The sequence below is a fragment of the Mustela nivalis genome (assembly GCF_964662115.1).
Source record: "Mustela nivalis genome assembly, chromosome: 10".
Classification (NCBI taxonomy): domain Eukaryota; kingdom Metazoa; phylum Chordata; class Mammalia; order Carnivora; family Mustelidae; genus Mustela; species Mustela nivalis.
This window is the reverse complement of record NC_139029.1, coordinates 20,155,552-20,173,116: the sequence shown is the minus strand read 5'-3', so window position 1 is coordinate 20,173,116 and position 17,565 is coordinate 20,155,552. Positions and strand designations below refer to the sequence as shown.

Sequence of the window (17,565 nt, the reverse complement as noted above, 5' to 3'; positions counted from 1 at the left end):
TCTAAAATCCCCCCCCCATGTCCTCTCTCCCCCACTTTCTGCTCATGATTCTGATTCTGCCCTCCGGAGCCACAAGAGATAAGAAATAAGTATAATCTCTTGTCTGGGGCTTTATAGGCTGGATAGAATAGGAGGGAGAGACATTTCAAGAGAATGGGGTGGGGGACTAGCAAAGGTGAATGGGGAGGGTTGGGCAGACATTTGGGAAGCCAACCTGTGTTGAATGTGGAGTCTGTTGGAGGAGAACAGGAGGTAACATTACATAGGCAGGATTATGGCAGAATATACTGCGCATATGCTAGTCAGTCTCCTTTGAAACACTTAGTCATTAGACAATCTTTGCAAATATTTAATAGACGAGTAAGTAATTATAAAAGTCATATGTCTTAGGATTATCTTGGTAGTAAGTGGACAAGAAAGGTAGAAAGGGGGTGGACTGAGAGGAAGACCCAAGTCTAAGACTTTTGCAGTAAATCAAGACATGGAATGAAGGCTTGCCTTAAGTGGATTTAATAGTAGAATGAATAGATCTGACACATAATTAACAAATAATTATTTTAAAAATTTGTTTCTTCATTTCCAAAATTATACATGCATGCTTATCACAGAAACTTTAGAAATACAGAAGAATAAAGAGCCCATAATTCTACCACCACCCCAAAATAACTATGGTCAGCACTTTAATGTACGTCTTGATTATTTAATGGCATATGTATATGACATGACATTTCCTTTATGAAAGAGAAGTCACAGCTTCATGCACTTATACAAATATTATACAGAGATGAACACATGTTCCCTGCCATCAGGGAGCTTTCAGCCTATTAAGCCAGGAACAGGCAAGTTTATAATATATGCAGTGACAGAGGGTGCACAGGATACCCTAGAGGCCAAAGGAGGAAGTGGTTCCTTTTACCTGGGTGGGCTAGGAAAAGCAGAAAGAAGCCACCATGGACAGAGCAGATAGGAAAAACATGTCCAAAGACAACAGAGGCACAGTACAAGTTACAGTTATCAGATAATTGCAAATTACTTAATGTAGAGGGAGGGTAAGGCACAGTGAGCACAAGAAGCAGAAATAAACTGACAGATGTTGGTCTCTCTTCCACACTGCTCTTTCAGCCTTTCCCTAGGCCACTTCTGTCTTGAGAGTGTAGTCTTAGAGCATACTGCCAGGGAGGCTAGACTGTTAACTTTTGGAAAGTAGAAACTAAACCCAGCAAACTGACAGCATTTCTTCATTATAGGAGAATGAGGTATTCTGTTTCCTTAATACTTGGCTGAAAAATCTTCTCCCAATTAACTTTAGGTTTTGACCAAGAAGAAATTACAAGACTTAGTAAGAGAAGTGGATCCTAATGAGCAATTGGATGAAGATGTGGAAGAGGTAAGATGGAGTTGGGCACCCCAGAGTCTGTGTCCCTGAGAGCTAAGACTTCAGAGGCAGACAGATCTGAATTTGAATCTTGGCTCTGCCACTTACCAGCTTTGTAGCTGTGGACACATAGCTTTTTGTGTTGGTAGGGTGTGGTATTACTTATCGACAGGGTTATTTTGAGCGTCTCTTCGAATAACTTTATACAAATCACCTGGGAGAATGCCTAGCATTTTATAAAATGCCTAGCATTTTATACCTAGCAGCTGCTGCTTTTTTTGCTTGGTGAAAAGGGTTCAGTTTGCTGCTCGTAGGCAATTACTTTCAACAATTTTAGTTGTTCATGTGATATTCCTCCATGTTTCTAAGTAATACAGTTAAACAGATATTCTTCAGTTTCTGTCTTTGGACTTCCTATAGATGAGGATTTTGTTAAGCCACTCACACATGTCCATCCATGCTCCTTTCCCTCATTTCTCTTTTTTCTTTTTTTTTTTTAGCAGTAGAGTTAATTTTTTTTTAAAGATTTTATTTATTTGTCAGAGAGAGAGAGAAAGAGTGCACAAGCAGGGGAAGCAGCAGGCAAAGGGAGGAGCAGACTCTCTGCTGAGCAGGGAGCCAAGATCATGACCTGAGCCAGGGTCAGATGCTTAACTAACTGAGCCACCCAGGCACCCTCCCTCATTTTTCTAATATATATATATTTTTTAAACACATATTTTTAAAGGATTTTATTTATTTATTTATTTATTTATTTGTCAGAGAGAAAGAGAGAGAGAGAGAGCGAGAGCGAGAGCGCACAAGCTGGGGGAATAGCAGACAGAGGAAGAGGGAGAAGCAGGCTCCTCACTGAGCAAGTAGCCTGATGTGGGACTTGATCCCAGAACCCTGGGATCGTGACCTGATCCAAAGGCAGATGCTCAAGTGATAGGGCCACACAGCCATCTCTCCAATATAGTTTTTTTTGTTTTGTTTTTAAGATTTTATTTATTTACTTGAGAGAGAGAGTGAGAGAGCATGAGAGGGGAGAGGGTCAGAGGAAGAAGTCGACTCCCTGTTGAGCAGGGAGCCCAATGCTGGACTCCATCCCAGGACTTCAGGATCATGACCTGAGCCGAAGGCAGTCACTTAACGAACTGCGCCACCCAGGCGCCCCCCTCCAATATAGTTTTGTCACAGCATTTAGATAACTCAGAAATCAGTGTTGACATTTTTCTGATCAAGTACATATTGTTCACCTCTGAACCAAGTCCGGTTTTGTACTACCTACTAAAGTTGATAATTGACTTTTTTTTTTTAAGATTTTATTTATTTGTTTGACAGAGAGAGAGAGAGCACATGCAGGGGAAGCTGCAGAGAGAGGGAGAAGCGGGCTCCCCACTGAACAGGGATCCTGACGTGGGGCTTGATCCCAGGACCTGGGATCACAACCTGAGCCAAAAGCAGACGATTAATCAACTGAGCCACCTAAGTGCCTTTGTTTCGTTGTGGGGTTTTTTTTGTTTTGTTTTGTTTTGTTTGTTTTTGTCAGTAATCTCTGTACCCAACATGGGACTTGAACTTACAACCCTGAAATCAAGAGTCACACATTCTACCTACTGAGCTAGCCAGGCGCCCCTATAATTGACTTATTTTTATTTAGTTTTCTTTGTGCCATTTTTTTTTTTTTTAAAGATTTTATTTATTTATTTGACAGAGAGAAATCACAAGTGGGCAGAGAGGCAGAGAGAGAGAGAGGAGGAAGCAGGCTCCCTGCTGAGCAGAGAGAGCCCGATGCGGGACTCGATCCCAGGACCCCGAGATCATGACCTGAGCCGAAGGCAGCGGCTTAACCCACTGAGCCACCCAGGCGCCCTCTTTGTGCCATTTTTTATTCTGGTTCTACTATCAGCTCTGGTATTCACCTATCAACATTGTTTTCCAAAGGGATAAGTAATATGCAGATTTGGGTCCTCCTCCCCTCCCCAACTCAGATTTCATGCTCAGAAACCTCCATCCTGGGGTGCCTGGGTGGCTCAGTGGGTTAAGCCTCTGCCTTCAGCTCAGGTCATGATCTCAGGGTTCTGGGATCGAGCCCCGCATCGGGCTCTCTGCTCAGCGGGGAGCCTGCTTCTCTCTCTCTCTCTCCCTCTGCCTGTTTCTCTACCTCCTTGTGAGCTCACTCTCTGTCAAATAAATAAATAAAATCTTTAAAAAAGAAAGAAACTCCATCCTTTAAGGAGGACCCATGATATGATGAACACTAGGTGTTATATGCAACCGATGAATCATTGAACACTACATCTGAAACTAATAATGTACTATATGTTGGTTGATTGAATTTGAATATCAATAATAAAAAGAACCCATCTTCTGGTCTAATTAATTTTAGGCCACTTGAACAAGCCCTCCCCAGTCTTCCTGTCACTCTTTTTTTTTCCCCCCTCTGGCTCTCTTGTTTCTTAGATCCCACATCCTCTTAGTCTCTTTTTTTGTTAGAGCGCATTTTTTTGTTATTGTTACTGCCTACAAAAGAATAGACAAGAAGCAAATGTTTGGGGGCGCCTGGGTAGCTCAGTGGGTTGAGCCTCTGCCTTCGGCTCAGGTCATAATCTCAGGGTCCTGGGATCGAGCCCCGCATCAGGCTCTCTGCTCAGCGGGGAGCCTGCTTTCTCCTCTCTCTCTCTGCCTGCCTCTCTGCCTACTTGTGATCTCTCTCTGTCAAATAAATAAATAAAATCTTAAAAAAAAAAAAAAGAAGCAAGTGTTTGAAAGTCTCTTACATTCTAACCTCAGAACTTTTAGTTTGCATGGGTTTAGAATTAGATTATGAAAATAATTTTTTCCTTCCATTTGTGAAGGTATTGCTCCATGTCTTCAAAAAACCTATTAGGAAATCTTGTGTGGATGCCTGGCAGGCTTAGTCTGTAGAGCTTGCGACTCTTGCTCTCAGGGTTGTAAGTTCAATCCCCATGTTCAGCATCGAGCCTGCTTAGAAAAAGAAAGGAATTCCATGCTGTTCTGATCTGTTTTTTTAGTCTTCACTTTTTTTTAAATTCTGAATTTTCATATGAGCCTCAGTATCTATCTTTTTTCTTTTGTTGTGCTGGCTTCCTAGAGCGTGTTTTTATTTGGGGGATGTGAGTGCCTCAATTCTGGGATGATTTTGTCTATTTTGGGGTTTGGAGTTTCTTTTTTTTCTTTTTTTTTTTTTTTAATTAAAGATTTTATTTATTTGTCAGAGAGAGAGAGGAGTAAGAGTGAGCACAAGCAGGCAGAGTGGCAAGTAGAGGCAGAGGGAGAAGCAGGCTCCCTGCTGAGCAGGGAGCCCAATTTGGGACTCAATCCCAGTACGCTGGGATCAATACCTGAGCCAAAGGCAGCCGCTTAACCAATTGAGCCACCCAGGCGTCCCGAGTTTGGAGTTTCTTATTGATGTTGTCTGTTTTGCCTTTGCTGAGGAATGTGTAGTGACAGGGAAGAGAAATACAGATTACAAAAACAGTATAACTTCATTTTAATTTTAATTTAATTTTATTTCTTTTTTAAGAGTTTATTTATTTATTTGACAGAGACATAGAGAGCACAAGTAGGTAGAGCAGCAGGCAGAGGGAGAGGGAGAAGCAGGCTCTCCACCAACCTGGGATAATGACCCGAGCTGAAAGCAGCCACTTAACCGACTGAGCCACCTAGATGCCCCATTTATTTTTATTTTTTTAACCAGAGGGAAAATATTTGCTCTCTCTGCGTGTGTATGTGTGTGTTGGGAGGGTGTTTGAGGCAGCAGTTTTATTGCGATATAATTCATACACCATAAAATTCACTCATTTGAAATCTACAGTTCAGTGGTCATTAGTCTCTTCACAGAATTGTGCAACTCTCAACACAGTCATTTTTTTTAACACATGATGTATTATTAGTTTCAGAGGTAGAGGTCAGTGATTCATCAGTTACATATAACACCCAGAGCCCATTACATCATGTGCCCTCCTTAATGCCCATCACCCAGTTATCCCATCCCCCCTCCCACCTGGGATGCCCTCCAGCAACCCTCAGTTTGTTTCCTACAGTTAAGAGTCTCTTAGGGTTTAACACAGGCATTTTTAGAACATTTTCCTCATCCCTGAAAGAAACCCATACCTATGAGCAGTCACTCCCATTTTTCCCCAGCCCCCATAGTCCTTAAGCAACTAACTACTAATTTACTTTCTGTGTCTATAGATTGGCCTCTTCTGGACATTTCAGATAAATGGAGTCATATGATACGTGATGTCTGTGCATGCCTTCTTTCATTTAGTATAATGTTTTTAAAGTTCATGTTGTAAGGAGTATGAGTACCTCATTTCTTTTTATGACAGAATACTCTTCCATTCTAGAGACATACTGTATTTTGTTTAGCCATTCATCGGTTGATGGGTTGTATGCACTTTTTGGTTATTATGAATAATGTTGCGTGAATATTCACATGCAAATTTTCTGTTTTTTCTTTTCTTTTTGACTCGTGTACACATTTCTTTTGACAGAGGGGGACATAGCAAGAGAGGGAACACAAGCAGGGGTAGTGGGGGAGGGAAAAGCAGGTTTCCTGCGGAGCAGGGAACGCAATGTGGGGTTCGATCCCAGGACTCAGGGATCATGACCTGAGCTGAAGGCAGCCACTTAACAACTGAGCTACCCAGGTGCCCCTCGTGTATACATTTTTGTGTGGAAATACGCTTTCATCTTTCTTGGTAATATTTCTTGGAGTCATGTGGTAACTGTTTTTCCTTTGAGGAACTGCCTTTTCCAAAGTGCTGCACTCTTTTACGTTCCTATCAGCAGTGTGAGATTTCGATTTTCTTCTATTGGTTTTTTGATGAGTTCTGCTCAGTGTTTACTCTTCCTTTTTTTTTTTTTTTTTTAAATTTATTTATTTATTTATTTATTTATTTATTTATTTATTTAAGAGAGAGAACACGCAGGAAGGGGAACAGGGAAAGAATATTCAAGCAGGGTCCTTGCTGACCAAGGAGTCTGATACGGGACTTGATCCCAGGACCCCCAGATCATGACTCAGATGAAGGCAGATGCTTAACTGACTGAGCCACCCAGGTGTCCCTCGTTTCTTTGAAATTCTAAGTTCTACTTGCTAGGGAGATTATCCTTAGTTTATCCTCTAAACCTTTTAAGTTTTGTTGTTGTTGTTGACACAAAAATTTTAATTTCTATAACGTTTTCTTGTTGACTAGTTGGTCTTTTTTTTTTTTCCCCTTAAGATTCTGTTTTGTACGGGGCGCCTGGGTGGCTCAGTGGGTTAAGCCGCTGCCTTCGGCTCAGGTCATGATCTCAGAGTCCTGGGATCGAGCCTGCATCAGGCTCTCTGCTCAGCAGAGAGCCTGCTTCCTCCTCTCTCTCTGCCTGCTTGTCATCTCTCTCTGTCAAATAAATAAATAAAATCTTTAAAAAAAAAAAAAAAGATTCTGTTTTGTAAGTAATCTCTATATCCACCATGGGGCTTGAACTCACAAACCGGTTACCAAGAATTGTACACGGTACTGACTGAGCCAGCCAGGTGCCCCTAATTGGTCCTTTTTATCCCCATGGCACTCTGTTCTTATTTTTTCGTTGTGATATCTTTTCTTACCTTTCACTCTGAGGAATTACATTTTTTGACCTTTTCTTCTTTTCCCTGCATTATCTTAGTGTCCTCTGGGTCCCTTTTTTCTCCTTTGGTTTGTTTATTTTCTTTTTAGTGTTTGAGATTTTCTTCAAATGCTTGGTGTTCTTGACTATCTGTTCTTAAAGAGTGAGCCACTGAAAACCTAATTCGAAACAGAACTTACTGACTGATGGGCTTCACTCAGTAATGTGCTGGGAAATGTTTAGCAACCAACTCTGTGGAGAGAAAGACCCTAATTTTGAACATTCCCTAATTTCTATGGTGTAAATATTCCCAATAGGCCCTATTTTAAGCTATCAACATGTTTCTGAATTCAAGATTATGAAGAAAGGCATATAATTAATTGGCTTTTGTGAGCTCCACTCAGCCAGTTTTAGCAAAGCACTGGCTTCACTTCAGAATAATTTATCCACAAGTCAGCCTTCTTATAGGGAATTTTCTTCGTGTCAGCATCTGTATGTCTTTTCTCTGGAGTCGTTTGGCATCTCCAGAGAAAAATCCTCCAGGCTCCTTGCCTGGAGGGTTTATCTCTAGCTTCTGATATGCTGGCAGAAAGGCAAGAGAAGGAGGCTGTGTCTGTCCCGTGCTGTGTCTGGTGCATTCTAATCCAGAGCCATTCAGTTGAACTCTGTTCAATTCTCTAGAGAATGAACTGCTGTGTTCTGGGTCAGGTATGTGTGGGGAGGAGTCTCTTGGCTGTTTTTGGAGTGTGGAGGCATGGGGACTAGTCTGTATATAGACACAGAGTAATTTCTCAGTTTTTAGTCCCATGCCTCAGCCCAGTCTTCTGTGGTAAATGGCACTTCTAGAACCTGGATCTTTTAGGGGTTGCAGGGGGCAAATCAAGTCAAATCTCATTGTTGTCCCTTCGATGGGTACTTGTGTTGTACCTTCCATCTGCTAGATCAGATCCCACTTTTCCACTGTTATCTCTTTGGCAAAAAATTACTTTAAAAGCTTATTGCATTCTCTTATCTATTAAGCATTTTTCTCCTGTTCTAATTGTCTTTGTGGATTTATATGTCTTTTTTTCCTTTTCTGTTATTTTAGTGCATTTAGGGAAGGAGAGGAGGTCATTTTTGGAATTGATCTGCCATGTTTAATCAGAAATCTCTCCATTGGGGGTGCTTGGCTGGCTCAGTTGCTAGAGCATGTGACTCTTGGTCTTGGGGTAATGAATTCAAGCCCCACATTGGGCATAGACCTTACTTTTTCATTCTTTTTAAAATTGTATTCATTTATTTAAGAGGGACAGAGTGTGGAAGAGAGAGCATAAGCAGGGAGAAGGGGCAGAGGAGAGGGAGAAGCAGGCTCCCTGCTGACAGGGAGCCCAATGATGTAGGGCTCAATCCCAAGACCCTGGGATCATGACCTGAACCAAAGGCGGACACCCAGCCACCTTAGCCAATCAGGCACACCTAGAGCTTACTAGGAAAGAGAGAGAGAGAAAGGGGGAGAGAGAGAAGGAAGGAAGAAAGGAATCTTTCCATTTGATGGTATCCATTTGGTTTCATCGGAAAGATGACAATGTGATAATGGTCTAGCAGAATAAGTAATGTCTATCCATGGTTGTAATTTTATTTTATTTTTGGTCAGCAGAGGAAGCCATGGGGAATGTATTGAGTGATGAGAATTCCAATTTTTAGTAGATTTTTACCTTCAGAATTGTGACTTTTTTTTTTAAGATTTTATTTATTTATTTGTCAGAGAGAGAGAGAGAGCGAGAGCGAGCACAGGCAGACAGAGTGTCAGGCAGAGTCAGAGGGAGAAGCAGGCTCCCTGCGGAGCAAGAAGCCCCATATGGGACTCGATCCCAGGACGCTGGGATCATGACCTGAGCCGAAGGCAGCTGCTTAACCAACTGAGCCACCCAGGCATCCCCAGAATTGTGACTTTACTGTTCATGTTGTCCAGGATAATTGATGATGAAGTGGAAAGAACCCAGGTTTCGGACATGGAACCTCAAAGTCAAATTCTGGTTCCACTGCTTAGCATTTGTATGGTTATGAGTTAGCACCCTTCTGTATATAAGGAGGATAAAGTCCATGCCCCACTTTTTTTTTTACAGGATTACTATAAGGTCTCGGTGAGATTAATGGAAATAAAAATGCTTTAGGAGACTGTGAATGAGGAAGTATAATGATTCACTTTTGTTTTCCCACCTAATTCTAAAGAAAATACGAGGGTGAGGGATTGGACTGGTTGATCTCTCTAGATAGAAAGTTCAGAGAGTAACGCCCTCAGAATCTTGTGAGTTGCACTCAACCTGCTTAACGAGTTGATGTGTTTCTAGTGTTGTCCTCACTCCTCCTCGTCCTCACCTTAGCCCAAATGCTGATTCCGGGCCTTCTAATAGACAGCCTAACTAAATATGTGATTCCAGCAGACAGAGTTGTCTCAGCAACAGGAGCCTGCTCTGCCAATGTCATGGTTACTCTCCCCCACTTTTGTCTTCCCCAGATGCTGCTGCAGATTGCTGATGATTTTATCGAGAGTGTGGTGACGGCAGCCTGCCAGCTTGCTCGGCATCGCAAGTCCAGCACCCTGGAGGTGAAGGATGTCCAGCTGCATCTAGGTATGTCGTCTTGTTCCTCCCTGAGGCATCCACACTGTTGCTCCTTCAGGACCACCAGAAACAGGTAGCGGGAGGAACTTTCATGTCAGGATTAGACTTTTGGGGGCTCTGGAATGGATGTATTTGTTCAATGGTAGCATCATACAGAGAAGAGAAATCTATCCATGGTCAGGAGAATGAGCCCAGGCATGGGTTTGCCACTTTCTATTGGTATCACCTTGTCCTTCCTCCTAACTTTCTCTCAGTGCCTGTTTTCCTCATTTGTAAAGTAGAGATCATAGTATCATCCTTACAGGGTGATCATGAGAATTATGGGTTACATTTGTCAGGTCACTGGCTTGGGGCCCTGCACAAAGTAAGAGTTTTGTAAATGTAGCTCTTATGTCTCCAACATTTAAATAGTAGTTTTTCTCTTGCAGTTTTTAGCCTGTTTATCCATTTCCCCCTAAAATTATAATCATAATGTACATATAATTCTATATTCCGTTTTTCAACTTAAGACGCACTAAACTCAAGCTTGGTTTTTCTGAGAGATACTTGACTAACATCGATAACCATCATCACTTGGGAAATGAGTAAGCCCCCATCTGCATTGGTTACAGTGTGCTCAGAAGAAAGTGAACAGTCTTGTGAATATGAAGGCCAACTGAATGAGGCAGAAGTTATTACAAGATTCAGTATAGATCAGCCCATGAATAATTACTGAAAGGCTTCCTTGCTGGTGACAGGAAGCTATGGCTTGGGGAGGTACTGGGAGTCTCGGTGGAGTAACAGTTCCTGGTTAATGTTGCTAGTATTAATAACAGGACAGATATTCCAATTATCTATTATTAGATAACAAACTTAAAATGATAACAGTGGCTTAAAAATGTAATAGTCTTTTTTTTTTTTTTAAGATTTTATTTATTTATTTGACAGAGAGACATCACAGGTAGGCAGAGAGGCAGGTAGGTTGGGGAAGAAGCAGGCTCCCCACTGAGCAGAGAGCCCAATGCAGGGCTCCATCCCAGGATCCTGAGATCACAACCTGAGCCAAAGGCAGCGGCCTAACCCACTGAGCCACCCAGGCGCCCCTGTAACAGTCGTTTATTTTGTTCAGTTGTCTGGGGCTTGATGGGGCTTAGCTAGGCAGTTCTGCTGAGGGTCTCTCATATAATTAAAGTCAGGTGGTACCTTGGTCCGAGATTGTTTTGAAGGAAGATGTATTCATTTCCTAGGGCTGTTATAACAAAGCACCACACACTAGGGAGGTTAAAACAACCAAACATGTTCTCTCACTGTTCTGGATGCCAAAAGTCTACGATCCCTCCAATGCTTCTATGAAGAAGACTTCCTTGCCTTTTTCTAGCTGTTGGGGGTGGCTTGCAATCCTTGGCATTCTCTGCGTATAGCTGCATCACTCTGTATGTGCCTCGGCCTTCATGTGGCCTTCTCCCCTGCATGTGTCCCTCTCTCTGTCTCTTCTCCTCTTGTAGGATGCCAGTCATATGGAATTAAGGGCCCACCCTACTCCTGTACAACCACTTCGTAATTAATCATATCGCAGTAATCCTGTTTCCAGTATATTCTGAGGTACTGGGGGTTAGGACTTAAACATGTCTTTTTTGAGGGACACAATTTGACCTATAACAGAGTTTCACCAGTCCAAGTCTGATACTGGGGCTAGAAACTCCTCAAAAGCTGGAATTCCAGGGGCGCCTAGGTGGTGCAGTCAGTTAAGTGTCCAACTCTTGGTTCTGGCTCAGGTTGTAATCTCATGATTATGAGATCAAGCCCAGAGTCAGGCTTAGCAAGGAGCCTGCTTGAGATTTTCTCTCCCTCTCCTTCTGCCCATCCCACTCCTGCTCTCTTTTGTTCTCTCAAATAAATCTTGAAAAAAACAAACAAAAAACCAATCTGGGACTCCACAGTCTCCCCCTCTCTGCAGTCTCTTTTTTTTTTTTTTTAAAGATTTTATCCATTTGACAGAGAGCACAAGCACGAAGAGTGGCAGGCAGAGGGAGAGAGAGAGAAGCAGGTTTTCTGCCGAACAAGGAGCTGTATGTGGGACTCGATCCAAGGACCCTTGGGATCATGACCTGAGCCAAAGGCAGACACTTACGGACTGAGCCACCCAGGCGTTCCCTCTCTACAGTCCACCCCCCTTTTCTTTTTTAAGATTTTATTTATTTATTTGATGGAGAGAGATCACAAGTAGGCAGAGAGGCAGGCAGAGAGGGGGTGGAAAGCAGGCTCCTTGCTGAGCAGAGAGCCCGATGCGGGGCTTGATCCCAGGACTCCGAGATCATGACCTGAGCTGAAGGCAGAGGCTTAACCCACTGAGCCACCCAGGGGCCCCCAGAGTTTCACTCTGAGATGATAAAATGTTTTGGAGATAGTTGGTGATAATGGTTGCACAACAATGTGAATGTGCTGAATGCCACTGAACTGTGTACTTAAAAATGGTTAAAATGCTCTCTGATATGAGGAATTTGAGAGGCAAGGTTGGGGTGTTGTGGGGGGGTAGGGAAGGAAAAAATGAAACAAGATGGGATCGGGAGGGAGACAAACCATGAGACTCTTAATTTCACAAAACAAACGAGGGATGCTGGGGGGAGGGGGTTAGGGAGAGTATGGTTGGGTTATGGACATTGAGGAGGGTATGTGCTATGATGAGTGCTGTGAAATGTGTAAGTAAACCTGATGATTCACACATTTAATAAAAATTTTAAAAAACACAAAACAAGGGACGCCTGGGTGGCTCAGTTGGTTAAGCGGCTGTCTTCGGCTCGGGTCATGATCCCAGCGTCCTGGGATCGAGTCCCACATCGGGCTCCTTGCTCCGCAGGGGGCCTGCTTCTCCCTCTGCCTCTGCCTGCCATTCTGTCTCCTATGCTCACTCTCTCTCTCTGACAAATAAATAAAATCTTAAAAAAAAAAAAATACAGGGGCACCTGAGTGGCTCAGTGGGTTAAGCCTCTGCCTTTGGCTCAGGTCATGATCGCAGGTCCTGGGATCGAGCCCCACATCGGGCTCTCTGCTCAGCCGGGAGCCTGCTTCCTCCTCTCTCTCCGCCTGCCTCTGCCTACCTATGTTCTCTCTCTGTCAAATAAATAAAAAACAAACAAACAAAAAATTTTAAAAAAAATCAAAATAAAACCAAAAACATGGTTAAAATGGTAAATTTTAGGTATATTTTGCCACAAAATCCCCACACACAACAGATTATATTACTTTTTTTTTTTTTTAAGATTTTATTTATTTATTTGACAGAGAGCGATCACAAGTAGGCAGAGAGGCAGGCAGAGAGAGAGAGAGAGAGGAAGCAGGCTCCCTGCTGAGCAGAGAGCCCGATTCGGGGCTCCATCCCAGGACCCTGGAATCATGACCTGAGCTCAAGGCAGAGGCTTTAACCCACTGAGCCACCCAGGCGACCCCAAATTATATTACTTTAGAGCTTAGCATCCTGTTTTTAAAATATTTTGTGTTTTAATTATTGAAATTAAAATTGGAATATTAGGGGTGCCTGGGTGGCTCAGTGGGTTAAAGCCTCTGCCTTCAGCTTGGGTCATGATCCCAGGGTCCTGGGATCGAGCCCCGCATCAGGCTCTCTGCTTGGCAGGGAGCCTGCTTCTCCATCTCTCTCTGCCTGCCTCTCTGCCTACTTGTGATCTCTGTCTGTCAAATAAATAAATAAAATCTTTAAAAATAAAATAAAATAAAATTGGAATATTAGTTTATTCATTAGAGGTAAGGAGTAATTATCACAATGACAAGAATACTCACAAGTCTGCATGGCCAAGACAGCTTCTGTAGTATGCCTAATGGAGGCTCTTCATAATCAGAAAATTGCTCAGAGGGCAGTGGATTGGAGCATGGGGAATTAGGGAACCTGGTAGTCAGTGGCACTAGACCACCTACATCTGTTCCACACCACCAACCCCAACAAAGGTAGGCTTGCCAATGGGGCTGGAAACTCTGGACACCACCTCTTGTGACAAACTGGAAGGGGTACAGCCGGGTTTGCTTCTGACCCAATTTCCTACACTTGCTTAATGGACTAAGCTCCCTTTCTGATGACAGTCTTGAGAAATGTGAACATTCAATGACATAATGTACATGGAATGATTTGTACAATGCTGCTTTATGCCACACATTTTCACTATACCTTTTAGTCACTAAATGATTGTTGTTGCTATTACATTAATATTATATAAACTATAAATACATACGCATTTAGGGATGTCTGGGTGGCTCAGTTGGTTAAGCATCTGCCTTTGGCTCTGGTCATGATCTGGAAGGTCCTGGGACCAGGCTGCTTCTCCCCCTCCTGAAGCCCCTCACCCCAGCTCATGCTGTCTCTCAAATAAATTAAAAAAAAAATCTTTTAAAAATGCTTATTTAGGGGCGCCTGGGTGGCTCAGTGGGTTAAAGCCTCTGCCTTCGGCTCAGGACATGATCCCAGGATCCTGGGATCGGGCCCCACATCGGGCTCTCTGCTCAGAGGGGAGCCTGCTTCCCCTCCTCTCTCTCTGCCTGCTTCTCTGCTTGCTTGTACTCTCTCTCTCTGTCAAATAAATAAATAAAATCTTTAAAATAAAAAAAAAAATGCTTATTTAGTTGAGGTCTATCCCGATGGGGCTTTTTCTGTAGACCTACATCGTTGGAAACGCCTCATAGAGTATTTGTGTGGTTTCCTTTATTCACAGAACTATGTGTTAGATTGGTGGGTAAGAACTGCAAGACACTTATCATTATCTGCTAAAACTCTGACCTAATAGTTATGTTTTTTAAATCTTAGGTATTGGTGTATCCCAATAATCTGTACAGTTCTAGGGTGATAGTTTAGGGGTGAATATGATTTGAACTCACTCATATTTAGAGGGTGTTTGAAATTGAGAACCAGACAGATCCTCACTCAGACCCTAAACAGGGCCCTGAAGTAAAGACATTGGATCCCAAAGATTACAGGTGGGTAGTTCTTAAAGTATGTCCGTATTCAAATGGAGATGCAAGAAGCCCAGCTGAAAGAACTCTGGAGTGACAGTGACAACTGTGGATTGATCAAGTTCTTTTTAAAAGGGCTGTTTTGAAGATTATGATTCTAACTTTGGAGGAACTATGGTGATGAGCAGTGACTGGCAGTGGAAGTAATCACATGTAAAAACTCCTTAAATAAAAATTTATTGGCTTTAAAAAAATGCTTATTTAAATATTTTGCTACACATACTTAACATGTGTGCATTCTTGCCTGGTAGCAACCTTTTTTTTTTTTTTTTAAAGATTTTATTTATTGGGCGCCTGGGTGGCTCAGTGGGTTAAGCCGCTGCCTTCAGCTCAGGTCATGATCTCAGGGTCCTGGGATCGAGTCCCGCATCGGGCTCTCTGCTCAGCAGGGAGCCTGCTTCCCTCTCTCTCTCTCTCTGCCTGCCTCTCAGCCAACCTGTGATCTCTCTCTGTCAAATAAATAAATAAAATCTTAAAAAAAAAAAAAAAAAAAAAAAAAAAAAAAAACTCCTTAAATAAAAATTTATTGGCTTTAAAAAAATGCTTATTTAAATATTTTGCTACACATACTTAACATGTGTGCATTCTTGCCTGGTAGCAACCTTTTTTTTTTTTTTTTAAAGATTTTATTTATTGGGCGCCTGGGTGGCTCAGTGGGTTAAGCCGCTGCCTTCGGCTCAGGTCATGATCTCAGGGTCCTGGGATCGAGTCCCGCATCGGGTTCTCTGCTCAGCAGGGAGTCTGCTTCCTCCTCTCTCTCTCTGCCTGCCTCTCTGCCTACTTGTAATCTCTCTCTGTCAAATAAATAAATAAAAATCTTAAAAAAAATTTAAAAAAAAAAGATTTTATTTATTTATTTGACAGAGGGAGAGAGAAATCACAAGTAGGCAGAGAGGCAGGCAGAGAGAGAGAGGGGGAGACAGGCTCCCTATTGAGCAGAGAGCCTGATGTGGGCTTGATCCCAGGACCCTGAGATCATGACCTGAGCTGAAGGCAGAGGCTTAACCCACTGAGCCACCCAGGTGCCCTGTGACCTTTATTTTTAAGATTTAAATTTTTTTTTTTTTCTTAAAGATTTATTTATTTTAATCCTTTTTTTTTTTAAGATTTTTTATTTATTTGTTTGACAGACAGAGATCACAAGTAGGGAGAGAGGCAGGCAGAGAGAGAGAGGAGGCAGTAGGCTCCCTGCTGAGCAGAGAGCCCGATATGGGGCTCGATCCCAGGACCCTGAGATCATGACACGAGCGGAAGGCAGAAGCTTTAACCCACTGAGCCACCCAGGCACCCCAATTTTCATCTCTTTTAAGATTTTATTTATTTATTTATTTTGGAGAGAGAACGAGCAGGGAGAGGGAAAGGGAGAGAATCTCAAGTACACCCTGCACTGAATGTGCACTGGATGTGGGCTCAATCCCTTAACCCTGAGATCACGACCTCCACTGAAACCAAGAGTTGGACACCTAACCGACTGACCCACCCAGGTGCCTGGGATTTATTCATTTATTTATTTGAGAAAGAGAGAGAGAAAGAGTGCACCAGGTAGGGTGGAGCAGAGGGAGAGGAAGTCTAAGGACATTCCCTGCTAAGTGCAGAACCCAACTTAGGACTCAGTTCCACGACCTCGAGATCATGACCTGAGCCCAAACCAAGAGTCAGTCACTCAACTGACTGTACCACCCAGGAGCCCATAAGATTTATTTTATGTAATCTCTATACCCAGTGTGGGGCTCAAACTCACAACCCTGAGATCAAGAGTCACGCTCTCCTCCGACTGAGCCAGACACCCCATTACGCTTTCTTTTTTTTTTTTTTTAAGATTTTATTTATTTATTTGATAGACAGAGATCACAAGTAAGCGGAGAGGCAGGCAGAGAGAGAGGAGGAAGCAGGCTCCCTGCTGAGCAGAGAGCCCAATGCAGGGCTCGATCCCAGGACCCTGAGACCATGACCTGAGCCGAAGGCAGAGGCTTCAACCTACTGAGCCACCCAGGCACCTCAACACTCTTTCTTAAAGAGACTCTGCAGATCCATATCCTGAGCCACTTTGTGTGGGTTGTAAAGTTTAATTCCAGAAGAATTAAACTTTAAAGAAGAATTTCAGTGTTACTTTCAAGAGTGACAACAGATATTATTAGCAGAAGGCTTCAGGATTTTTATTTTCAAAGAAATATTGGAGGAAGGACACCTGGGTGGCTCAGTTGGTTAAACATCTGCCTTTGGCTCAGGTCATGATCCCAGAGTTCTGGGACTGAGTCCCACATTGGGCTGCTTGCCCAGCGGGGAACCTGCTTCTCCCTCTGCCCCTCCCCATGCTTGTGCTCTCTCTCTCTCGCTCTCTCTGACAAATAAATAAATCTTAAAAAAAAATATTGGAGGAGAGCTGTATATAAAATTCTTCTAGACCCAAACATGAGTCATTCATTCACCCAATAGTTACTGTAGATGAGGCACAAAGTATAACTAGAAAACCACTAATGCTCAATTTGATTTAAGTAAGTGTTGTGCTTGGAGCAAAACAGATTTGTAAAACAAGTGTTTTCAGGGGTTTAGGGGAGTATGATAAAGTTCGTAACTCCTTTTGAGTAGACTTATTCCCTAAATAATCTTGTGTAAGTATAATTTTTTACATACTTAGAGTGCAACACACTTTTATTTGTGGCTGGGGGGGTCCATGTAGCTATGGTGATTACTGACATAGTCAAATCATCAGAATCTCTGCCTTGTTGGAACTTCTGGGGACACTCTCACAGGGATGATCATACCCACTGGCAGCGGGACACAGGGCTGTGGTGTGGACATAACCCATGTCTGTATCTGTATCTCTGTGCCTTTATACCGGGCTCTGGGATTGCATTATGACCTTGAATGCTATTAGCCACCCTATGAAGTGGTTATTACAGTTGTGAACTGCCGTGTAAAAGCTGAAGAAACCAAGACCCAGTGTCCTCCAGCTCCACAGCAGAAGCAGCAGAGCTGGGACTTGGCCCT

The 17,565-nt window shown here is 42.9% G+C and overlaps 2 protein-coding genes across 3 annotated transcripts in view; both read left to right on the top strand.

The window, feature by feature from the left end:
• WASF2 (WASP family member 2) overlaps positions 1–17,565 on the top strand; it is a 937,387-nt gene that overhangs the window by 14,599 nt on the left and 905,223 nt on the right. The gene's annotated exons all lie outside the window — the stretch shown is intronic.
• The window catches only part of TAF12 (TATA-box binding protein associated factor 12), a 38,680-nt gene that overhangs the window by 18,172 nt on the left and 2,943 nt on the right, over positions 1–17,565 (top strand). Inside the window, exons 3-4 of the mRNA XM_082684943.1 lie at positions 1,310–1,387; positions 9,474–9,588. Of these exons, the coding sequence (XP_082541069.1) occupies positions 1,310–1,387; positions 9,474–9,588 (193 nt within the window). The remainder of the gene's footprint in view (positions 1–1,309; positions 1,388–9,473; positions 9,589–17,565) is intronic.